The following is a 25,948-nucleotide window of genomic DNA, read 5'->3' on the forward strand; positions in this document are numbered from 1 at the left end:
GGTGGCCATTTAATGGCATCTAGGAATGACATTCAGGATCTCTACAGGAAAGGAAGGGCAGAAAAGGAAAGGGGTAAGAAGGGGAAAGGTTGATTTACAAGTCATTAGCAACTACTGACCAGCTTTCTTTCTCATTTCTATAAAATCTTTGTGAGAATGCTCTAGGTAAAAAAAACCCAACAAAACAAAAACAAACGAACCCCCCCCCCCCCGTTTTCTTGATTAAAACAAGAGAAGAGGATAGGCTTTTTAAAAATTTCTATCCCTGACTACTTTTTTATATGATGGCTGAAAGGTAAATGGAAAGATAACCCTGTGCTAATTATTGATCATTTTAAAGCCCCAAAGGCTCTCCTCAGTTACCGCAGTTCCCCCACAGACATACAAATCACGGAAGACTGTGACTGATATCGGCACTTGGCAGATGATTGAACGGAACTGTCAGAATCATTGATGTTGAAATGTAAGAGAAGGAGGTACACAAAGCTCCTGTGAGGCTCTCAGCAGGCAGGGAGGCTTTTCTTGGAGCAGCTCAAACAAAAGGAGGATTCCTATTCCACCACAAGGTCTTCTTCCAAACGTCTCTTTTACAAATGACACAGTATTGATGACATCAGTCTGGTGGGATTCGGTTTGTTCTATTTCTTCCCCAGTGGGCAGATCTGGGAGCCAAGGTATGAAGTAAAGGAGAACATTGGAGCTTTTAATGTGTGGAAAACCTTTCAAACAATCAGAGCTATGAAAAGTGGAAGGGAGTGCCTGGGGAAGAAATAATGAGATTCGTTTGAATTTGGTAAGCCAAGACTAGCTGACACCAGAGTGGTTGTGAGTGCTGTAGAGGAGATTCTTCTGTAAGCTAGACTACATGGCTAGAGATCTCTTCCAACTCCAAGATTCTGTAAATTTTTTTTTGAGAGGCACGGTTATAAGTGACCTGTGCAGGGTCACACAGTTAGGAAGTGTTAAGTGTCTGAGGCCGCATTTGAACTCGGATCCTCCTGATTCCAGGGCCAGTGCTCTAGTACTACACCATCTAGCTGTCCCTCCACTCCATTTCCCCCAACCCCCTCCCGATTCTATAAATTTTTGATGAAATCATGGCTCCACCATAAATTATTTACATATACTATGTAGAAAGTGGTTCTAAAATCCTATTTCTAGATAGCAATTTCATTTGCAGAGTTCCCTTCCTATTTAACTTGTACACTTTGCAAAATATAAGATCATCTTGCTGCAGTGAACCTTTTGAAGTTGGAGCAAGCTTGACTACACAGGAACCACTGGGATAATGAGATGCTGAAAGGTTCACCATGTCCTCTTCTTCCCCAATAAATGCCTTGTGGTTCCTTGTGATTTTCAGGATTAAATAGAAAATCTCCCATTGGCCTTTGAAAATCCTTCATAACCTGGTACCTTCTGATTTTTTCTGTCTTCTCATATCTTACTCCTCTCTACATTCTCTGATCCAAAGGACCTATGTCCCAGTATGGAGTCCCAGGATGAAAGTCCAGGCATTTTTCTCTGGCTGTCTCCTATGCCTGGAATACTCTCCCACCTCCTGGCTCCCTTCAAGTCTTCACTGAAGTCCCACCTTCTCCAAGAAGCCTTTCCCGGTCCTTCCTTTTGAGATGAGCCTCACCTTATTCTATAAATATATCACTTGTACATCGCTGCTTGCACTTTGCCTCTCCTATTAAAATATGAGCTCTTTGAGGGCAGGGACTGGTTTGGTTTTTCTTAGCACAGGATCCAGCACATAGTAGGCACTTACTAAATGTTGTCTGACCGACTCCAAAGCTTTCCTGGAGTACTCTGCCTACTTCTTCTTTGCCCTCTTGCCTCATGCTTATCTTTGCACACGTTCTTCTACGAGTCCACAGGAGAATTCGCCTTCTTTTAAAAGGAGATTATCATTTTCAGGGCTTAGCACAGTGACAAACACACACAGCAAGTGCTTAATAAATCTACATTGACTTGGATGGTATCTAGCCTACTAGAGTACCACAGGCCCTAAGGCCCTGACAGTAGGATCCCTTGGGTTAAAGTACTGTGTTAGAATGCAAACCTATATGAAGCCATTTTCACCCATTAACATGACAACACCGACTAATGTATGGGATTGTGCTAGAAAGGCCTTAACTCTGGTAAGCTTTGAAAATACGACCAGAATACTTCTTAATATCGGTGACCATGGCTGTTTACCTTGGAGAGGGTTTAGGGAACAGAATCCAATTTCTTCATTTGTTAGCTTGGAAGAGTATCATTTCAGAGCTGGAAGGAACCTCCAAGGCCATCTGGGGTAACTCATGTTAAAGATGAGAAAATTGAAACCCAAGGAGATTACATGTCCAGCCTAAGGTTACATGGCTGCTTAGAGAGCTGAGGTGCTTATTTGGAGTTTTATAGAACATTATGCTATCATACAAAATGTCTCATTTACTGGTTGGATGTTAAACAAGTCAGGGACGGTTTAGAACAAGCTAAAGTTGGGATAATGGGACAAGAAAGATGAAAGAGACAAGAGACAGCTTAAGAGTTCTGAAGGTAGCATGGTGGCACCAGTAGGGAATAGTGTAGGGTAAGCAGGGAATGTTGAAAAGAAATGATATCTATTTAATAAAGTTCACCCCAAACCAGTTTGAGGACCAATGAGCCATGGAGGCATGGACAATATGGATTTATTCTCTAAACGAATGTTCATAGCTTCATAAAATCTCACAGTGGAAAAGAAACTCAGAAGCCAGCTAGTCTAAATCAGACCTGAACAAGCTTCCCCTGTAGTATACCCAAGTGGTCAGCCAGTCTGTGGCTTAAGATCTCTAGTGAGAAGGAACCCATTCTTACCTGAAGAAGCCACTCTACTTTGGGATAGCTCAGTTTAGGAAGATTTCCTTTGCTCTCTGACATGTTTATCCATTGCTCCTAGTTGTATTATCTAAGGCCAAATAAAACCCATCTAATCTTTGCTTCCATAAGACAATTCTGCAAATACATCACCAAACCGTCTCAGTTACAACTTAAAAGGCTCAGATACTCCTAAGGCTTTTATAACAAGACCCACAAATGGAAAGATGAGTCTTTTCCTGGTTGCCCTCCTATGGATATGCTCAAACTCACAGAATCCTTTCTGAACTGTGGAGACCAGAGCTGAAGAGGATATTCTTTATAGGCTCTGACTACAGGAGAGAGCAGGGGGATTACCACTTCCATTCATTCTAAACATTCTGTTTTTCTTGATGAAGTTCAAGAGTATGCTAATCTTTTTTTTACATTACATTTTATATTAACTGACTAGGTCATGCTATTGATCAATACTGAGTTTGAATGGACTTGAAGGACCATCTAGTCCAAACTAGGAAAGTGAGGGAAAGACTGTGATCACTGAATTCAGAACTTTATTTTGGAGGCACTGTGGAGATACTAAAAGCTTTTGAGTAGAGAAATGACCTGACTAGAATTGAGTACTCAGATTCTAGTATTTTATGCTGGCTTGAATGGAGAAAGGAATAACTGAGGCAGGAAGACCAGTCAGAAGTGATGAAGGCTTATGCAACAGGTAGCCAAGGGATAGAAAAAGGGGATTGATGTAAGAAGCAGCATCCAGGTAAAAGGAATCCATTGGTCTTTGACCAGTGATTAAATATTAGTATCAGAGAGTTGAGTCCAATTTGACTGGATTTTTGAGCCTGGGTAAATGAGATAGTGCTTCCATTAATAAAATGAGAGAAATTGGGAAAGAGAACAGATTTGGTTGGAGATGTCCTGCAGGGTGGTAAAAATGTGAATCTGAAGTCCAGGAGAGATTGAGGAGTTACCCCCACAGAGGGGATAGTTTAAGGCCTAGAAGCAGCCCAAGAAAGTTACTGTAAATTGTATAAATATGTTTACACATATTGAATTTAACATAATTTTAACATCTATAACATGTATTGGATTGCTTGCCATCTAGGAAGGGGGTGGGGGAAGGAGGGGAAAATCTGAAACGCAAGGCTATGCAAGGGTTAATGTTGAAAAATTATCCGTGCATATGTTTTGAAAATAAAAAGCTTTAAAAATAAAAAAGAGTGGCTGTAGAAAGAAGAAAAGTGAGATGAAGATAAGGAACCAACAGTGGAGACAGAGAAGTGGCCAGAGATGCCCAAATCATGAAATTCAGAGGAGAAAAATACCTTAAGGAGAGAGCATTTGAGTACATATCAGAAATAATACCGACTAAATGCAATTTACTTGGCAGGAAAATGGGCAATGATGACTTGGGAAAGAGCAGTTGCAAATACAGTGGTGGGGATAGAAGAGTAAGAGGGATGAGCGAAGCTGGATAGCAAAATGAAGGAGTGAAACGAAGTAGCAGGATGGACAGAAAGTTTTGTGCTAAGGACAGGACAGGATTGAAGTTGTTAGACATAGAAACAAACCAACATAGGGAAATTTAAAAGCAAAAAATACATAGTAGGTGTAGGCTTTAGAAAGCAGGAGTGCTACCACTTCCTCTGAAATGGGACACAGAGAAGAAGATGGTTTAAAGTATGGAGGAGGAGAGTTAAAGGGATTTCTACAGATGGCCTCCATCTTTTCAATACAGCAATTTAGTTCAATTCTACCTTGAGTTGAGTGAGTAGAGTTGGGAGTTTGAGGACTACAAGTACTTTAGAATTGTCCCTCTGAGGAATAGTAGAGATTGGATAAAGGGCTGCCAAAAAGCCCCCAAGGGCCAACCTGGCAGAGAGCAAGAATTTGTAGGAGAGCTAATCTGTATTTGGGAACTTGATGGAGTAAACTCTAGCAAATTTAGGAGTAAAAAAAGTAAATGGTAGGGATCAAGTAGAATTAGGGATTAGCAGGGCAGGGGTGGTAACTGCTTTAACGGGTTGAAGGATCCTGGGACAGTAATTTTGAAGTAGTTGAGCACAAGGTCCGGGCTGATCAGGGAGGCCCAGTTTGAGCTCTGTAGCATTTTCCCTTTCTCCCTACCAGTCACCCTACTGTCTAAAGAGAATCTCTTCCCACTCATTTTGTTGAGATCATTTTTTGCTACACACACACACACACACACACACACACACACACACACACACACACACAGTCTACTATCTACTGTCCTTCGCTGCCTTGAGAAATACTTAGTTCGCCCCAATTTAAAAAGCACTCTTATTTGACCCTATTGCTTCCTTTACCTACTGGGTTTTTTTCCAGTATCTTTCAAAAGCCGAACTTCTTGTAAAAAACATTGCATTTGCTGTCTCCATTGTCACTCATTCATTCCCTAAGTCTCATACCTCTCTACTGAAATTCAACTCCCTAAGTTGTCATTGATGACAAGACAATCACCAAATCCAATGGCTTTTTTACTGCCCCCACCCTCGATGAGCTGTCTCTGCAGCAGTCACACACTGCTGACCACAAAGGCCTAAGGAGGATCTTTTGCTTGACTTGCATATGACCCTATCTCCTTCGTTTCCTTCTGCCTCTTTTCTGGCCCCTCTTAGGTCCTGAACCATTAGTTTCAGGTCTTAGTTCTCTGTCCCTTCTCTCACAGGCCATTGGCAGGATTCCAAGCAGGAAGGGACTCACTGGATTAGCCTCATTTTAGAGATAATTTTACCTTCTGGGGGCATGGTGCACATTTGTAAGGCATCACTAGGATTTGTGCTCGCATCGCTGCACTGCGATCTCACTTGGAGGCAAATTCTTTCATTTAGGGCTACTTCTTCAGTCCGAAAGTTTTTTATACTGATTACCTAGGAGTAAAGACCAAAAAAAGCAAGATTATATCTTGTGAAAGGAGGAAAAAGTGTCCAAACTGAGAAGTTAACTGTGTTTCATTTCTGGGGTCCAGACCTGCAATACCATTGCTACTGGGAACCACTTCCATCAAATATGGCAAAGTGCTTTTCAACTTTGGGCCGTAAAGGACTTCTTAGTGCTGCAATATGCCCAGGGTCACACAACTAGTATGTGTCAGAGGCAGGATCTGCCCTCTAGTTTTCTTAATTCCAAAGTCAGCCCTCTATCCACAATATCATGCAGTCTCTTCTTAAATTTAATTTGAAAAGAAATACAAGGAGCACCCAAACGGCCCAATACAGTCCCAAATACCTTCAGAAATAATGGGAAATAAGCTTATTCTCAAATTAAGTATTCATAAGGCGATATGTGAAATATACTTCAAATAAAGAAAAAGGTGTCTGTTCTTAAGTGCATCTCCAAATAAAAGATTATCCTGTTCTGCAATAGATCAGGTTTAGATTCATGGAGATACAGTACAGATAAGGTTTCAACTTGGTTCTTGGTACTCAGATCTTCTCTGCTCAAAAATCAAAATCCTAAAGGAATTCTGAACATTCTAGCTTCTCATTCAAGACTAAAAATGGGAATAATAGTATTTCCTTTTTTTGGTGAAAATTTTTATTTTTTTTTCAGATTACATATAAAAAACAATTTTTGACTTTTGTTTTAAAATTTGTTTCGAGTTCCAAAATTTTCCCCTTCCCTGAGATGGCAAGCGATTAGCTATAGATTGGATATGTGCAGACAGGAGAAAACATTTCCATTAATAATTGTATTTTTAATACTATACTGTCAAAAATGAATAGCTATGCTGAAAAAGCTTATATTATAACATAGGGGTCAAGCTCAAAATTGATGGGGGAAAAACCCAAAGCAAATGGGACCATATGAAGCCCATAGCAGTGATTATGATCTAGATATTCCACAGATAATTTTTCTCTAGTCTTCTCACAAGAGTCTGGGATAAGCAGAACTTTCAGCTTTGAAGAAGCCATCTCATGAACACACAGAAGAGGGAGAATTAATTTCAGCCAACTCTGCCTTTTCCTCTTATTGGCTATCCTGAGCCTAATTAAGGACTCATTAGAAATTTGAGACCAGAGTGACCCCTGAAATGACTCCTCAGGCCCAAGGCTCATTTAGCTGGCTCATACTGTATTTCTTTTTAAATGATTTCTGATCAGTGTTTCCATGAACTACTGTTAGTGTTAACAGGTTTTTGATTAATTTAGCGAGTGAGATAGGTCTTTCTCCTCATGACCTAAAACTGGGGTAACACAAGCTTTTTGTACTATGGTAATGATACCCAGTTATTTCTCATTATACAATGAAAAATGACTATTTTTGGTAATGCTTTAAGAAGGAGCTAAGACCATTTTTATGGTCTCTGAATCTCAAGCCTAAAAATGACCTTCCAAGTTTACTTAGTCACTTTAAGATATTTAGGATTCAAGAGTTAGAATTTAAATATCTAGTTAAATTGTTTCTTTAACATACTGCAAAGATACATGAAAAGATACTGCTGATCCACATGCTTTGTAAGCCACAGAAGGGAACTAATAACTCCTTAGTAATTTCCTTTTGAAAATCTTTTTTTTGTTACATTTTAAGTTACAAACTGTCTTCTTCCCTCCCTTCCCACCCTGAACTAGCAAAGGGCCACCACTGGACACAGAAACATACACACGCACTTACACAGATGGATATGCATATATGTAAAACCAAACTATGCATACTTCTATTTATTAGTTCCTTCTCTGGAGGTGGATAGCATATTCTTTCATAGGTTCTTTGTATCTAATTTGAATATTTATAATACTCAGAATAACTTAGTCTTTCACAGGTGTTTTTAGAACAGTGTTGTTACTATATACAATGTTCTCTTGGTTCTACTCGTTTCATTCCTTATTTTAAGCAAGTCATTCCATATTTTACTAAAATCAACCTGCTCACAATTTGTTACAGCACATTAACATTCCAGTATAATCATATCACAATTTGTTTAGCCATTCCCCAGTTGATGGGAATTCCCTCAAATTCCAGTTCTTTGTTGCCACAAAGAGAGCTGTGATAAATATTTAGAATATATGGATTCTTTTCCTTTTTTCCCAATCGTCCTTGGGAAACAGACCTAATAATGCTATTGCTGGATCAAAAGGTATACATACTTTTATTTTATGACTCTTGGACCATAATTCCCGATTGCTCTCTAAAATGGTTGAATCAAATCCTGATTTTAGTAGGCCCGGGTATGCTACCCACTTCCTGATGAAGAGGATGTGGTACAGAGGGAGATGTAAATATTATAGAGATGACCAATTTGGGAATTTGTTTTGCTTTGGCTACATTTATTCTAAGAGTTTTGTGGGGTTTTTTTCATTTTTATCCATTGGTGAAAGGTGAGGAGAGAAAATAGATGGTATTAAGATTTGAGTAAAATAAAAAAGAGGAAAAAAACAAAACAAAAGGGTTGAATCAATTCACACTTCTGCCAACAGTGTATTGGTGTCTGAATTTTTCCACATCCCTTGCAACATTTGTCATTTCCCCCTTCTATCATTTTAGCCAATCTGACAGATGTGAGATCTCAAAATTGTTTTAATTTACATTTTTGTAGTCAAGAGTGATTTGGAATGACGATAGATACTTTTGATTTTTTCTGTCTGTTCATATCCTTTGACCATTTATCAATTGAAGAATGACTCATGTTCTTATAATTTTGACAAAGTTTTCTAGTATTTAAGATATGAAACCTTTATCTGAGAAACTGTCTATTAAATTCCCTCTTCTTGCCCCCTATTTTCTGTTTTCCTCCTAATTTTAGCTACATTGGTTTTAGCTGTATAAAAACCTTCTTAATTTGATATAATCAGAATTATCCATTTTACATTTCACAATGTTCTCTCTTGTCTACTTATAAATTGTTCTCCTATCCTTAAGTCTGATAAATAATACGTTCCATGCTCTTCTAGTTTTCTAATGATCTCTCTTTTTATCTAGATCATATATGTTCATTTTGACCTTATCTTGGTAAATAGTGTAAGATACTAGTCTATTCCTAATTTCTGATAGACTGCTTTCTAGCTTTCCCAACTTTTTTTTTTTAACCAAATAATGAATTTCGATCCTTACAGCTTTGATCTTTACATTTGTCAAGCACAGAGTTCCTATAATTATTTGCTACTGTGTTTTGTATGTCTACAGTGATCAACCTTTCCATTTCTTATCAAGTACCAGATAGTTTTGATAATTATGATCTTATAATACAGCTTAAGATCTGGTATTGCTAAACCTCCTTCATTTATATTTTTTTCATTAATTCCTTTATATTCTTGACTTTTTCTTTAAAATGAATTTTATTTTTTTTCTAGCTCAGTAAAATAAAATTTTGATAATTTAATTGGGATGGCATTGAATAGATTAGTTTGGATAGAATTGTCATTTTAAATATATTGATTATGTCCACCCATGAATAATGAACATTTCTCCAAGTATTTACATCTGACTTTATTTGTATAAAAATGTATGATAATTATGTTCATGTAGTTCCTGGATTGTCTTGGCAGGTAGACTTCCAGACAGGTCTTTGACCTTCGCAGGTTTTTTATGCTGCCTATGGTTATTTTGAATGAGGTATCTCTTATTATGGCTTCTTACAGAGTTTTGTTAATGATATATAGAAAAGCTGATGATTTATATAGAATTATTTTATATCCTGCTACTTCGCTAAAATTATTTCAACTTTTAGTTATTTATTTTGTAGTCTAAATTTAACGAACACTCTCCCCTTTTCCCTTAGAAGAAAGTACATTTCTACACAAAAAGTAAGCCAGGAAAAAGTTATATGGGAAACCCATGAATCTCTTATGCATAGTTTGCTTTTTCAATAATCTTTTAGTTTCAGAAACCTAAAGACAGTAAGGGCAACAACAGGAAATATAATCCAATCTCTTATTATAGAGGATCTAAGAAACTGAAAGCTTAGGGAAGAGAAACTGGTTGGATTAGATAAGTGAACACAATAGACCAAAAATTATTCACACTGACTTGATGAAAACTAGGCTCCTCACCAGGTTAGCTGATGAGTGAATTTTGGGGGCACAGGCCTTTGGAAAGACTGTTTACTGAGTTACTGAAGTGTTGTTATCGGCGTAAGTGGAAGAAGTACATATGTTATCCTACTTATCCTTGAAATATTGATGTGTAATGAAATTCACTTAAATTCTGAGAAGGAGGTTAAAAGATACCCCATCAACTGTGTAAGTTTACGTAACTTCTCATTATTAGTAATAACTGCCTTTTGTCTGCGCTCATTCTAAGTGGTTGTGTGGCAAGAACCTATTCAATGGGTACAGTGGATTACATTAAATGATGTAAAAGGAGTGAAATCTCTTTGAACAATTATAATGACACTATGCACTTGTATGCTTGCTTGTGGGAGTGAAGAGCATTGAAAAACCAGAACACATGTGATTTCTCACCGGGATCTTCTGTAAATGCAAAGATTTTGAAGATATCCCATTTTCTCAATATTTGTGTTTGAAACGTAACTTGAAAATGCAAAAAGAGAAATCCCAAACCGAGATGAGATTGTACTTAGCCAACCTTTTGGCAGGATTCTGGATGCCGTTTTGCATTACCAATGCAATAAATAACAAGAACAAACTTACCCTTCAATGAAACATACCTTTTCCTCCCCCAACTGACTATAATACCACAGCTCACATGTTGCATTGACACCTTCGGGAGGACTCCACTGCCAGTTTATTGTACAGAGGTTCTTCACAGAAATGCTGAAATTGGTCACAGGTGGGGGGCTGGCTTCTGTTAAAACCAAACATGAGAAAAGTCTTGTTTTGTTTTCTTAAACAAATATCTCTTGGTATTATTGATGCCTCGTTGACTCTTTTCATTTGCATGAATGTTTTGAAAATCTAGACTGTACAGCTCTGGGTCTTGGCTTCCTCTGAAGTCTCCTCAGACCTCAATCTTCAACAGCCACTTTTAGAGCAAGGGGGCACCCTAAGGCAGCTAGGGGGCACCAAAGTTCTGAGCCTGGAGTCAGGAAGACCTGAGTTCAAACCTGGCTTCAGTTACTTATTAGCTGTGTGATTCTGAACAAATCAGTTAACCTCTGTTGGGCTCAGTTTCTTCAGTGGTAAAATGGGAATAATAATTCTGCCCACCCTTCCTTCCAGGGATGTTGTAAGGATCAAATGAGATGATATTTGTACAGCTCTTGGCACAAAGCAGACAATAAACATGTTTGCTTCTTCCTTCCCCATTGTCTTAAGGCTATCTTACTGAAAGTAAGAAGCCTTTTCAATTTCTTTCTAGTAAGTCTTTGCTAATGGACCTAAAAGCTTTTGAGGCAGCACTTACTTGGGCTCTGGCTTTCTTATGCCCCACCTGTCATCTTTCTTTCTCCTCGGTCTCTTTTTCCGCCTACCCCCTCGCTTCCCCAGTTGTGAGATTATTTAAAAGCACTCTGTAGTTCCTGAAAGCACCGATTTGTTCAAATTCATTGTGCAGCCACAGCTTTTAATCACCTGAGAAGATGGAGAAAGCCAATTGTGCCCCTTCCTGTGTTCTAGGAAAAGGAATGAGTTGTTTCAGGCCAGTCTCTCTAATGACATGGCTGCTTCCTTCTTTGCCAGTTCCATGTTCGATGGAGGCATTGGCTAGTCCCCTGGGTTTCCTTTTCAAACTTGTGGCCATTCTGATTTCTAATAATTAAAAAAAAAAGTTTCTCCTGTTAACTTTTTACATTTATTCACATCAATTCAGTTCACATCAAGTGCCGGCATGCCATGACTATACTCCCTGTGCTAGAGACAAAAAGAACTAAATCCAGCTGCTGACCGTAGGAAATGGCAGACAAGCTAACTGGGGAAAGGGCTGGGGAGAGCTGCCAGGGAAGGCTTCACCAAAAAAACAAAAAAACAAAATCCAGCAGCAGCTGAGTTAAGTTTTGAAGGGGAAAGCTGGATTTCCATAGGCAGAAGTCGAGCTGTTGGGTTTATTTTAAACACAGGGAATAGATAGGGATGGGAAATGGTAGGAAAGAGCAGGGGACAGTAAATAGTCCAGTTGGCTTGGAAATGTGGAATATATGAAGGCATGTAAGAGAGAGGCTTGAAAGGAAGGTTGGAGTCAGGTTGTGTAGGGCTTTGAATGCCAAGATCAGAAGATTCTACGTTATTTTGTAATAGGTAGCCTTGGAGAAGTTTCCAAGAGTGCAGTGATGAGATCAGGCTGGGGCTCTACAAGATGACCTGTGTGAAAGGGAGGCCCTGGACACTGGAATGGCAGTTAAGCACTTATAAGAGTCTCAGTGTCAAAGACAGGAGTGAAAAATGATTCCAAGTCCTTGAATCTGGGTAACTAGGAAGTTGCTACATGCTACAAGCTCCCCCCTCAAGCATCAGTTTTTAAGGTGATGAATTTTGGCCCCATGGAACATGAGATACCAACAGGGCTGTGTACAATGCTATGGCCAACAGACAGGTGACACTGAGGGCTGGAACTCTAAGGAGAGATCAAGTGGAAACCCAGATTGGGGTGCTATCTGCCTTGAGGTAAGAAGTGAAGATAAAAGGAGAGAACAACAAGAGAGACAGATTTAGGGGGAAGATGAGAAGTCAGCAAAGTAACTGTCAGATAAATGTCTCGGGAGAGAATGGAGGATCAAACGCAAAGGAGAGGGTCATAGGAAGGGTCCTTTAGAAGCTACTGAGTACAATCTCTTTTTTCAGAGAAGGAAATGGGGGCTGAGAGAGTTGAAATCATTTCTCAGGGTCATATAACTACCAAGGCTCAAAAACAGAATTTGAATCCTGATCTTCCTGATTCTAAGTTCAATGCTCTACCCTTTACAGTTTACACACACACACACACACACACACACACACACACACACACACCCACCCCTCAACTGTGTACATAGAACTGTGCTAGATCGGAGTGGGAGAAATAGAAAATGTAGTTAAGGTACGTAGATATGATAGAAAATAATGCTGTAGTACCACGATTGTATAATTCACTGGATTAGATGCAAATTAAAATATTATGTGATTTAAATTTACTGGAGCGGTTATGGGGACTGAAATGGAGGAAAAAAAAAAGTCCAAGTCAAATGATGGAATCACAAGCAGCCTAAACAGGGTGAAAGAATGAGCAGAGAAAACTTTTTAGACTCAAATCGTAGAGTCCCAGAGGCCATTTAATCCACCAATCCCATTTTACAGATGAAGAAACTGAGGGTCAGGGAAGTGATGTCATCAGCTACAGGTTACACAGGTAGTAAGCATTAGGAGAGTTTGAAATTGAGTCCTTGTTACTTCTTTACACTATACCTTGCTGAGTATCTTTAAAACAAAACTTTTAGTCTTTGCCTTATGTACAACCTCCCTTCAGTATTCACTGGCACTGAAATTTTTCAACTTCCCTAAATACTAAAAAAATTGCAATTCTCTCTAGAAAACTTTCTTTAATAGCAATAATTTGTGGTCTAGATGCCTTGACTGACCACAGAGGATCAGAGATTCAGAGCTAAAAGGGACTCGGAGGCTAATGGGAGCATCCCTCTCAGTTTAGAGATGAGAAAGCTCAAGTTCAGAGAGTTTGAGACTTGTCCAGAATGACAAGAAAGTGTTGAAGGCAGGATTCAAATTTGGCTCTTCTCGATGACAAAGGCCAATGCTCTTTCAACAATGCCATGTTGCCTCTCAAAACAGTAACAAAAGAACGAACGTTGGGATGTAACTTTAGAAAAGGAAAATAATCCTTTATATAACTTAAGACATTACAAAATGACCAAAATCACTATTCTTGAGATTACGAAATTTACCACACTTTCCCATAAAACCTCAGATTTTTGTCTCTCCTATAATGAACACATTAGGGGTGGATTTCTGGGAAGAGATAAAACATCGGCATGATCTTGCCACTTTACAGAGACAGGGTGTGTAGTGTTGATTTTGCTGGGTTTGGGGTTAATACTGGCAGATACTTGATGGCTGTATGCCCTGAGGCTCAATTTCCTCATCTGTAAAATCAGGACATTATTATGTATGCTGCTTATCTTTCAATGTTTTTCTGATAAAAGTATTTTGTAAAAATCTCTATAGAAATGGGAAAAATTATAACCTTTGACTCTTTTCTTTCCATCCTTCCGTCAATAACCAAGTCCTATCCATATTTCTTTCAAATGTCTTTTATATTTATACCTTCCTCTCCATTTGTCATCTGATGAATATCAAGTCCTTACCATGTGCAAAGCACCGAGACAGCTATTGAGATACAAAATTGTATAAGATGTGGCTTCTGCTAACAAATGATTTGAAACCTATCATCCCAAGACAATTTCACATATGAATTCATCACATATTCCTAGATGCCAGCCTTTTCCTTATCTAATTCAAAAAAAAAAAAAAAAAGAAATGTTCTTTAAATGTTACTTTCATCTTGTCATTCCCCTACCAAAAGCCCTCCATGGATTCTTGTTGCCTAAATCAAATCTAACTTGTTATTACTACCTATTTAACATCTCATTATTTTTCCCCATGGTCTGCTCTGGCCAGATCAGCCAAAGCCCATCCACTAGGCTCATTTCTCCCTCCAGGGGTCTTTTGACTCCCAGTCTTTCTTTCATTTGAAAAACACTTCCTTCTTTCCATCTTTTAGAGTCCACACATCTTTCAAGGCCCTTCTTAAGTTCCTCTTCCTCCGTGAAGCTTTCTGTGGTTACTTCAAGCTTCATCCTTTGCTTTTTACTGGAAATTACATTATTGATGACTTGTAAAATGACACATCCCACAAACAAAAATATCAAGGCAGCTAGGTGGGTACATTGGACAGAATGTGTGATTTACAGTCAGGAAAACTCTCCCAGAGTTCAAATCTGATCTAAGACACTTGTTTGGTAGGTGGCCCTGGCCAAGTAACTGCCCTGTTTGTCTAAGTTTCCTCATCTGTAAAAGGATCTGGAGGAGGCAATGGCAAATCACTCCAGTAACTTTGCCAAAAAACCCAAACAGGGTCATGAAGAATGGGATACAGATAAAAAATGACACACAACATCTCAAAACAATTCAATCTGTGAACAATTTTACCCAATTTTGCTAGCGGATGCCACTCCAGACCCTCCCTAGCTTTCTAGCCTCCCCCTTGCCCAATTCCACTTCTCAGCTTGGAAACAACCATCATTCCTATTTTTTTAGGTTCCAAACCAATTTCTGGAACCCAGCAATTAGTAAAGATGGAGACTGTAGTCAGTCGCCAGGTGATCCTTATGTTTAAGAGGCAGTTCTGTATGGTGAAACAAAATCACCCAGTCAAGAACCCACTCAGCTTCCTGCCTGGTGGCAAGTGACTTTATGGTCCTATAGGCCAATAAAGAGAAACAACAATTTTGGAGTATCTGAGTTTGAATATTAACTGTTAGTAGGCACTGTGAAGTAAGCGTCTTCCCTTGTCTAAGCTTCTTGCTTCCCTACTCGTAAAATGTGGCAATTCAGCCTGGATGTTCGCTAAAGTTCGTCTAAGATCCCAAATCATGAGATTTTCTGAATCTTGTTTCCTCATTGGGATTGCCAAACGAATTGTGTGTGTGTGTGTGTGTGTGTGTGTGTATCTATATCTATCTATATATTAGTTCATCAGATCCGGGAGTCAGTATACAAAAGAGATTTTTTAAAGCCCAGTAGATAAGGCAGCGGCAGAAAACCAAAGGGAAATTGAAAAGCTTTCCTGCCCTTGCAGCCTCAGTGTCTCCGGCCGTCCAGGACCAAAGTGGATTTCGCCCTAGACGACTCGGAAGGGGGTGGAGGGGAGGGGACCAGGCGGCCGCATCTATCCGGGCTCGGCAGCGAAGCCGAAAAGATCGGGTGGTCATGGCTCCAGTTCTCTGCCAACCTTAGCCCCTCTTGTTCCGCCCCCTCGAGCCGGTTAATTTCCCCCGGCTACGGCCACACTTCCTGGCTTTCCATAGGCTTCAGATCCCGGGAAGGATAGGGGGAAAGTTCGGGCTCCCCCGGCCATAAGTTCAGGCTACTCCCCCCGCCTCGGGGTCTGGACCGTGTTGCTCCCGAAGATGAAGACCCAGGCCTTGACTCGGACCCTGGGACGGGCCCGCCCCGATCTCCCGGCCACTTTCTCCCTCCCCACTATCTCCGCGTCCTCCCCTCTCCCCGGGGCCGCACTCACCGCTCGCGATCTCGCTGTCGGCAGCGCCGAGCGCCGCCGCTGCCCACAGCAGGCAGCCGATCGCCAGCCTCTCCATACAGCCCCTCGCTCCCAAGACTGGCCGGCCGTGGCCTAAGTTCAAGGGCGGCGGCGGCAGCGGCGGAGGAGGGGCAGGAGGAGCGGGAGGGGGCGGGGGGAGGAGGCGGCCTTCTCTGGGCTTCCAGAGCCACTTCCCGACTCCAGCTCTCGGGCGCAGCCCGGGAAAAGGGGGCGTGGTCAGACGGGAAGAAGAGTCGCTCCGGGCCCGCCCCCTCTCCTCAGGTAACCCTGGAGGGGGGGGGCAGACACCTGGCCAGCCTCCCCCTGCCTTCCGTGCTGTCTCGGCTATCGGGGCCACCTGGGCCTCCCTTTGGGGAAAAACAAAAAACGAAATCCCGGACCTCTCCCAGGTCCCCTCTAGGCGGGGTGGGGCGGAGCTCTTGCCCTCAGCCGAGACGCCTGGGGCCGCTTCGGCCCCACCGCCTCCCGGGCTCACTCGAGGGCGCGCGCAGTGGCTTCTGGGGTCATGGCACGTGGACTGGGCTGGCACGGGGATTGCGGGGATGGAGGTGCGACAGCTCCGACGTCTGAGTGAAGCCCCTGGAAATCACGGCCTGGCAAAGCGACCCTAACGCCCCGGGCCCCCTTTCCCACGGCCTCGGAGCCGAGCTGCTGCTGAGAGATGAGCAAGCAAAGCGGGTGGCTCCAGGAAAAGGCCTGAGCCTGCACAAGGCCAGCGAAGGCCGCTGTTAGGCCGACTGCAGTGGCCCGGACAAGGATCTTGGTGGCGTTTGTGGAGACTGATGGACGGCCTCACGTCTTCATGTCCTGCCAGTGCCACTTACTAGGTGAGTAGCCTTGAACTGAGCTCGTCCCCTCCCTGGGCCTCGATTCCCTCATTTGTAAAAGCAACGGGTTGGACTCAGGGACGTCTAAGGAGCTCGGAATTCTGTGATTCTGTGAAAGCATAGCCTCCTTGCAGTAAACAAAGTACTTTCTTAACAACTTAATGCAAAGTATTTCAATAGTGACAATTTTCCATCAACATCGGCTTTTGGATAAAGGCAAATACTTTCAGGGGAGGGAGGGGCCAGCTAGGTGGCACGTTACATAGAGCACCGGGCCTGGAGTCAAAAATTTGGTGATGTTAAGTCATTTTGCAGTGGTGTCAGGGAAGACCTGAGTTCAAATAAATTCAGCTTCAGTCATTTACTAGCTAAGTAAATTTACTGGATAAGTACGGATAAGTCAGTCAGTTAACCTCTGCCTGCCTCAGTTTCCTGAATTGTGAATTAGAAATGATTATAGCATTTACTTCCAGGGATACTATGAGGATACAATATGTATATATTGTAAAGCACCTACACGCATACAGAAAACTAAACAAATGCTTGTTATATCCATAATAGATACTTGGGTATGTTTTAAATTTCTTCAGTCCAGATGGCCACATATTCCATCTTTATTTTTTCTACACACTCCCTCTTGAAAATCACAGCAATTTGCTAATTATTAAGCCATTAAAAAAAGGAAGACTTCATTTATAACAGGAGCTTCCAGAACTACAGTAGTAGCTTCATCTGCATGTAAAAGTTGTTTTCCTGAATATTGAGTAATGCCAAGTAAGTCACAAAGGACCCGGGAAACTGAGAAGGGTGTGTGTGTGTGTGTGTGTGTGTGTGTGTGTGTGTGGAAATGAGAAATGGCCAGTGAAGGTTGCTGCTATGAACCATTTCCTTTTACTATAGTGGTTTTGTTCTTGCTGTGTATGAGTAAGATCATTAGATTCAGTTCCCCTTCCCCCCCAAGTAAAAAATGGTAATAAGTAAATAATACCCACATGAAAGTTGGTATGGAATGGTTTTAGTGCAAACACTGAGATTTATAATCTTTCTGGATTTTGTTTTTACTCCTGTAAATTGATTTAGACTATTGAATCAAAACTCATGCCATTCCATTACACAGAAACATGGGGTTAAAAAAAAAAAGATTTATGAAGGGGAGGGCTTTTCAGAAATTATAAGTGGGGAGACTGAATTTCTTGGGTTTGTATAACCTCAACCAAGATGACTCAAAATAATTCTGGTAGTCCAGGAATCTGAGACCATTCATCATTTGGGAAAACAAAAAAGGAAGACATTTATAAAAAAAAAAAAGCATTATGGAATATGTTGTTTTCGAATTAAAAAAAAAAAACACTAGATACTTGGAGATTTCACTCCTTCAGAAAGGAAATGGACACAACAGCAACAGTGTAGCTGGAAATAAACTTTAGGCAGCATGGTACAGTGGAAAAATCATTAGACTTAGCATCAGAACCCGGGTTCAAATTTTTACTTAGTCACCTATCTCCCCATGTAACCTTAGAAAAATCACAACCTCTCTGTACCGCAGTTTCCTTGTCTGTAAAATGAGGTTCCAGGTGATGTCCGAAGTACCTTCCAATTTTGAACCTGTGTTTCTGAACAAAATTTTCCCAAGAGGACCGCTTATCCTCGATTGATATTTGCAAAACAGATTTTCCATGTTGGTCATGATTTGCTTGTGTGGTATTTAGAGGAATGGAGAGAAAACAGAAGTGGTGAGCAGGAGTTCCTTACATCCTTGCTGAGATTCCTACCTCATCTCTGCTACTTTTTCTAGTTTTCTCCACACAGACCAGAACTGGGGCATACTGTCCCACCTCAGTGATTAACTCTTTAAGAGCTCAACAACTGGTGTACTTAAAAAGTTTAGAGCAAGAGATTTTAACTTGGGGGTCTTTTGACTTTCAAGAAACAAAATTTTGATATCTTTCTCAGAATAATTTGTTTCCTTTATAATCTTACATGTTTTGTGTTTTCAAAAACATGACTTTGAGAAGGGGGTCAGAAGTTTTCACCAGATTACCAAACAGGTCCAAACACAGACAGTTTGTGAAGAAGTTCTAGTTTAGAAAGTTTGATTTAAATAAGTTTTCTATATACATACTGTCAGTCTCTAACCAGATTGTAAAGACTCCTCATGGAAGAAGCAGAATCCAAACTATGAATGGCACTGAGACTTTTTTTAGATCTTTATTAATATCTTTTTGGGGGTTTTATATCACCATCAACTTTGAAACATCAATTGGCTTTTTACAAAAAACATATTCATGTCAAAGATATAGTAAGAACAGATATTTCTCCCCAAGATGTTGTAAGCATCATTGGACATACTCTCGGTCTGTCCCCCCTCTGTTTCTGGAAGGAGTGAGCTTGACTTAGCTCCATTTCCACATAGCATTGGGACTTCCAAGTTCTCCAGATACTGGCTGAGTCGGCACTTCAACTTCTATGGCTAGGAGTCCAGGAGATCATTCTGGAAAGTTCTTGGGGGCCTCAGTTCTGGGTTGTTTACAGAACCAGCCTGAACTCTGACTCCCAGATTTTCAAGCCAGTGAAAAAGTCTGATTTACCACCTGATCAGAGCTAATTGCAGAATGTCTACACCTGCTCCACAGTCCCTCCTGACTCCACCTTATCCAGAATCTCCTAGAAATCTGAAAGATGTCATCCAAGGCACTCTATGCATATGCCCAAACCCCATTACACGAAGTTGAACGAAAAACTCCCTGTCCTTAAGGACTGTTCAGTCTGATAAAGGGGAGAAGACATACTTGAGAGATGCTTAATTTCTACCATTGGCTGTGATAGGAGCAGCCTCAGAGAAAGAGGACTGGCAGAGCAAGTGCTGAGAGGTGCCCTTCTCTCCCAACCGTCAATGCTGTTTTCTCCTTTTTCATTCTCCTCATCTCTTCCACTCGTACCACTTTGATATAAATATGGGCTCAACAGCCACAGTCAGGGATGGCAGAGCTTATCATCTGCCATGCCATTGTGTCCTAATGGCACACATGGGTCTTACCATCTTCTCTGTTGCTGGCCCTTGCCTTGTCACTTGCACTCTTAGGACTTGTAGGCCTTTCTATTAGTCCTACAACTGAACCAAATTATTTTTGTTGTCTCCTCCAAGTAGTGAGAACCCTTTGAGCGCAGGGATCATCTTAATTTTCTGCTTGGGATCTTCAGTAATTAGTTCAGTGCTAGGCACAGAGTAAGTATGTAATAAATACTTTTTCAGTCATTCTCTCTACTGACAGAGATCATAACCTGGCCATAATCTAATACCTGTTCTTTGAGAGTTGCTATATCCATAAAGTTAGCCACTCTCCCTTAATGAAGAGGAGTTAACACTGAAGGTTGAGTTGGATTTTTAATTGGAGTGGGTTAGAAACTGTTCCACAGAGGTGGAAAACATGGGATGAGTAGTTTAATTTGGCTAAAGTTTGTTGGCATCTATTGGAGGAGTAGTGGGAAATAAGGCTGAAAAGATTATTTCACTGTGTCATGGAGGTCTATGAATGTCAACATTAGGAGATTGGAGTTTCCAAGAGACACAAGTGAGAGTGGGGCGACTTAAAAGACTTTGGACAGCGAATGGCCTCTCCAGAGTTCTTCATATTATTTTCTTTTTATAACAGATATCTTTATTGTTGAAGTCACCAACTTCATTACAGCCAACCCAATTTGAATTCTTTCTTCTTTTTCTTCAATTCTTTATTGTAACCTAACTTCAAATAAGTTATCAGTAAGTTACCAAGTTAATTGCCAAGTATTATCAATCTTACATAGCTTAGAATCTCTTCACTTCTTGCCTGAATCCTTAAAATTTATTTAGTTTTTTATTTTTCCCCAGTTATAATTAAAACAATTTCAACACACATTTTTAAAACTTTGAATTCCAGATTCTTTCCCTCCTTCCACCCCCTCCCTCCCATTGAGAAGGCAAGCAATTCAATAGAGGTTATACATGTGTAGTCATGAAAAACATATTTGCATATTAGTCATATTGTAAAAGGAAACAGACAGGAAAAAACTCAATAAAAATAAAGAAAAAATTTTAAAAGTATGTTTCTTTCTGTATTCAGAGACCATCAGTTCTTTCTCTGGGAATGGGATAGCATTTTTCATTATAAGTCCTCGAGAGTTGTCTTAGATCATTGTATTACTGAGAATAGCTAAGTCATTCCCAGCTAACCATCTTATATTGCTGTTACTTTGTATATGCTATATGTCACATTGCATCAACTCATGGAAGTTTTTCCAGGTTTTTTCGAGAACATCCTGCTAATCGTTTCTTATAGCACAAATCCATCCTAATCACATACCACAATTTATTCAGCCATTTCCCACTTGATGGACATCCCCTTAATTTTCAATTCTTTGCCCTAGAAAAAAAGCTGCTATAAATATTTTTGTACATATAGGTACTTTTCCTTATTTTATATTTCTTTTGGGATATAGAACTAGTGGTGCTATTGCTAGGTCATAGAGTATCCATGGCTTTATAATCCTTTGGGTATAGTTCCAGATTGCTCTACAGAATGGTTGAATTAGGTCACAACTCCACCAACAATGCATTAATGTTTCATTTTTTCCCCACATCTCCAACAGTTGTCATTTTCCTTTTTTGTCCTGTTAGCTATGAGGTATTTATGAGGTATGTACCTCAGAATTGTTTTAATTTGCATTTCTTCAATCAATAGAGATTTAGGGCATTTTTTTATATGACTATAGACAGCTTTGATTATTTCATCTGAAAACTGTTCATCTCTTTTGATCATTTCTGAATTGAGTAATGGCTCTTTTTTTTTTCTTTTTACAAATTTGACTCAGTTCTCTATATGTTTGAGAAATGAGGCCTTTATCAGAGAACCTTAGTACATAATTTTTTTTTTTACAATGGCTGTTGCTAACTGTATTTTCCCTATTTATTCTACTCTTTCTTCTTTCACCTTGTCCCTCCTCAAAAGTGTTTTGCTTCTGATTATCCCCTCTTTCAATCTGCCCTCCCTTTTATTACACGCCTCTCCTCCCCTTTCTCTTTTCTCTTTTCCCTTCTACTTTTCTGTAGGGTAAGATAGATTTCTGTACACAATTGAGTGGGCATGTTATTCCCTCTTTGAGCCAATTCTGATAAGAGTAGAGCTCACTCCCTCCCCTGTTCCCTCTTCCACTATAACAACTTTTCTTGCCTCTTTTATGTGAGATAATTTATCCCAATTTACCTCTCCCTTTCTCCCAGTACATTCCTTTCTCAAACCTTAATTTTAGACATCTTTACTTCACATTCAACTCACACAAATGCCCTCTATATACTCTCTCTCACTGCCCTAATAACGAGAAAATTCTTATGAGTTGTTAAGTATCATCTTTCTATGTAGAAACATAGACAGTTTAGCCTTATTAAGTCCAGTATGATTTCCCTTTCCTGTTTACCTTTGTATGCTTCTCTGGAGTCTTATATTTGGAAGTCAGATTTTTTTATTCAGTTCTGGTCTTTTCATCAAGAAGGCTTGAAAGGTCTCTATTTCATTCAATATCTATTTTTCCCCTTGAAGGATTGTACTCTTTTTCTAGATAGGTGATTCTTGGTTGTAATTCTAGCTCCTTTGTCCTCCAGAATATCATATTCCACCCTCTCAAATTATTTAATGTAGAAGCTGCTAAATCTTGTGTTATTCTGGCTGTGACTCCATGACACTTGAAATTTTTCTTTCTTGCTGCTTGCAATATTTTCTCTTCTACCTGGAAGCTCTGGAACTTGGCTGTAATATTTTTGGGAGTTTTAATTTTGGGATCTCTTTCAGGAGGTGATTGCTGTATTCTTTCAGTTTCTATTTTAACCTCTGTCTCTAGAATATAGTTTTCCTAGATTATGGCTTTCAAGTAGTCCAGTAATTTTTAAATGATCTCTCCTGGAACTATTTTCCAGGTCATTTGTTTTCTCAATGAGATACTCCACATTATCTTCTATTTCTTCATTCTTTTGGTTTTGTTTTATTGTTTCTTGATTTCTTAAAGTTATTACAGTGTCAAGATTTAGATTAGGACAACTGGTGATGGCTCTGGATACAGTGGAAGAGCTTGGCGTTTTTAAGCTAAGGTCTTTAAGGAGTCTCATTTTGACTGAGGCAATGCCCATTCAGTGATTAAGGCTAGGTTTGAGTTGAAGCAAAGCCTTCAATGAAGGAAATCCCTCTGTATTTACTTTCTTGCCTAATTCTCACTCTTACCTTCACTGCCAAGCCCTTTTCTTACTATCCTGATCTCAGCAGGATTCAACACATTCTCCAGCTAAGCCTCTGGTTTCACTTCCTATCCGTACCAGCACAACCAGCCTTTTACTTGTGTAGTGACTAAATCATTAAGGGCCTCTTTAGGTTCAGGGAATTGTCCCTAAAAACCCAAAGCTTTATGGAGAACCACTGAATACATTTCATGAGTCAATTTCCATTTTTTAATGTCAACAATCCAACTTTTCCAAGACCCCTAATGATAGTCAAGGAAAGTTCCCCTAAAGCAACATTTCGGTCCCTGTAGGGACCTTCTCTGTTTGGCTGAGATGACTTACTCACAATAGCTGAAGGGTGCCAGCCTTTCACCTTTTCCCCATTTCTGTCTTGAAAACTATGAAGACATCACAGTATAAGATCCAGTATATAAGCAGAGGAGAAATCAGTATAGAGATGGAAAAATAAGCTGGAACGAAGGACACAGAATGATATGGCTCTCCTCCTTGCCTCTGAGGTTCAGTGGACACACTGAAGGGCACAGTTTTGTGACTTCTTCCAACAAGCACCTCTGGAACACAAACAGGATATTAAAGGTAATCTGAGTTGGGAACTACTAGGGCAGAGATTGAGGGACTAGGGGATGGAAGAGAACAATCCAGATGGTGCAGTCAGCCCTAGGGAATGTAGTGATCTTGAGATAAGCATATTTTCCCTTAATACTTTTCATGTTGCTCTGACCAAACAGGCAGTGCCCCTGAGAGGGTACCAAGCAGAAGGCTTCCCTGACTTAGACCTCTATTAGGCAACATTCTACTGCTGCTGCCCAAGGAAGCCGGTACATTTGTCTTTAATCGCCTCACCTCAATCAGCAGACTGCACAAGCGAGCTTGGGTGGTAATGGCACTGGATTTAAAGTCAACTTCCAGTGTTCAAATCCGGGCTCTATCACCTACAAATTGTGCTACCTTGGGCAAATAAAGTTAAGAAGGTTCTCTCAGGTTCAGTTTCCTGATGTGGAAAAGGAAGGGGTTGGATTAAATGATTTCCAAGGTTTCTTCCAGATCTAGGTTGAAAATCCTAAGAAGTAAAAAAATTTTCACTTGGGGATGATGGCATCTTGGGGTACAAATTATGCAGCGCTTAAGTAAATTAGAGGTCCAGGGTTTCACATTACTTAATTAGCTTGGCACAGATTTAAAATATCAGTCAGACACTGCCTCTTTCAGCCTTCTCCTCCAGCTCCAACCAAGATGATCATTTATCTTTTAGTGCCAGTTCACTCAAGCACTGCTACAAGTACAAGCTAATCTCGTTTTTTCTCCACTTCCTTGGTTTTTAAAGTAGGGTCCTTTTTTTTTTTTTTTTTTTTTTTTTTTTGGTATGGGCCCCTGGACCACACCTTACTTCTAGGAGCTACTGATCCTTAACTCATAGGCGTGCAAATCATTTCACGTGCCACCTTTGGTATGTGTGCTACAGGTCATTGGTCTCTGCTCTACAGAGATGGTAAAGATATTTGTATTTCTTAAAGGTCTGAGTCTTTCTTAGTAAATGATATTCTGAACCACTAGATTAACATCACGATCCATTCATTAGATCAATCATTAAATTCGAGAGCTGAATTAGAGTTGTGTTAAATGGGGCTAACCATCACACCTGCCCCTACAGGTTCATTGTGAGGATGAAATGACATTTATAGTGCTTTGTAAATATTATAGTGATATATAAATGCTAGCTAGGAATAGCGTTGTTATTATAATTATTATAATTGTTGTTATAGTCACAAGAGTTGAGAGGTATAAAGTAAGTGAAAGATAATCTAGAGACTCCCTCTTTTTTTTTGATGTCATATACCTCCCTTTCTTAGACTAATGCTCATTTTTAAATACCTATGACACAATAAAGATGACTTTGAAGGAAAGTAATTCTATTGAAATACAGCGATGCGGTTTTTCCATTCAAGCTTATTGAAAGTCTGTTCACAGACCTGTTGTTGGCCAATCAATGAGAGTCAGAGTGGTTTACTGGCTAGATTTCAAAGCCTTTACTCCTCTGTCCGTACTCTGTGGCAGTTTTGTCTCTCTTGTGCCTCACACGTGGCATGTCGCTTTGATTCTCTACTTCTTGGAATTCTTGATTTCTTTTGAGGCTCAGCTCAAGTTATCACATTTCATATGAGGCTTTTCCTGATCCATCCTTCTTATTTCTTTCTATATGCTTCACTCTGCATCAGATGATCAAGTCCTCTCAAATTTCTCTGTCACTATCTTTTTCATGATTTCATACAGCATATTAGTATTACGCTGCATTCATGTACCACAATTAGTAAACCAACTGATGGACACCTCTTTTAGTTTTAAGTTCTTTGCAAGTAAAAAGAGCTGTTATAAATATCTTTGTACATATGGACTTTTTCCTTTGATCACTTTTTTCTATAAACCTACAGAATTCTCCTGATCTACCAGACTAAATAACCCTTTGAAACAGGAAGAGTAGGTTAGTCTGGCATGCCATGTTATTGAAGAAGCCATATTGGCTCTTTGTGATGCTCACTTCTTTCTTTTAATGTTCACTAGTTATCATCTAAAATTTTGCAAAGAATAGAAGTAAAACTCATCTACTTATATAGTTTGTAGACTCCATTCTCTGCTTTTTTAAAAATTTGGAACATTTGGTCCTCTCTTGTCTGCACAGTCTTTCAGAGATGACTGATACTGGCTCAGAAATTACATTAACCATTTTTTAGTAACCTGGGAGATAGTTCATCTACATCTAGTTATTTAATAGGAAAATGGAGATTAAATACGAGTTCCCTTCCCTTCGAACCTACCCTTTGAAGCT

General features: G+C 39.9%; 1 protein-coding gene and 1 long non-coding RNA gene across 4 annotated transcripts in view; one reads left to right on the forward strand and one right to left on the reverse strand.

The window, feature by feature from the left end:
- Positions 1 to 16,162, reverse strand: part of IL13RA1 (interleukin 13 receptor subunit alpha 1) — a 36,057-nt gene extending 19,895 nt beyond the window's left edge. Inside the window, exons 1-4 of one of the 2 annotated variants that reach the window (XM_051968879.1) lie at positions 15,994 to 16,084; positions 11,337 to 11,513; positions 10,475 to 10,611; positions 5,603 to 5,738 (exon numbers count right to left, since the gene is read on the reverse strand). In XM_051968879.1, the coding sequence (XP_051824839.1) occupies positions 5,603 to 5,738; positions 10,475 to 10,611; positions 11,337 to 11,513; positions 15,994 to 16,069 (526 nt within the window). In that variant the 5' untranslated portion in view covers positions 16,070 to 16,084. Of the gene's footprint in view, positions 1 to 5,602; positions 5,739 to 10,474; positions 10,612 to 11,336; positions 11,514 to 15,993 lie in introns of both variants that reach the window. The other variant, XM_051968880.1, reaches the window with a different exon arrangement.
- LOC127542940 (uncharacterized) overlaps positions 1 to 25,948 on the forward strand; it is a 112,526-nt gene that overhangs the window by 39,643 nt on the left and 46,935 nt on the right. The window contains exon 1 of one of the 2 annotated variants that reach the window (XR_007948925.1): positions 16,189 to 16,859. The exons of the other annotated variant lie outside the window; for it this stretch is intronic. This is a non-coding gene — a long non-coding RNA (uncharacterized LOC127542940). Of the gene's footprint in view, positions 1 to 16,188; positions 16,860 to 25,948 lie in introns of those variants that run through there. 2 annotated transcript variants of the gene reach the window in all.

Source organism: Antechinus flavipes, chromosome X (genome assembly GCF_016432865.1).
Source record: "Antechinus flavipes isolate AdamAnt ecotype Samford, QLD, Australia chromosome X, AdamAnt_v2, whole genome shotgun sequence".
Classification (NCBI taxonomy): Eukaryota; Metazoa; Chordata; class Mammalia; order Dasyuromorphia; family Dasyuridae; genus Antechinus; species Antechinus flavipes.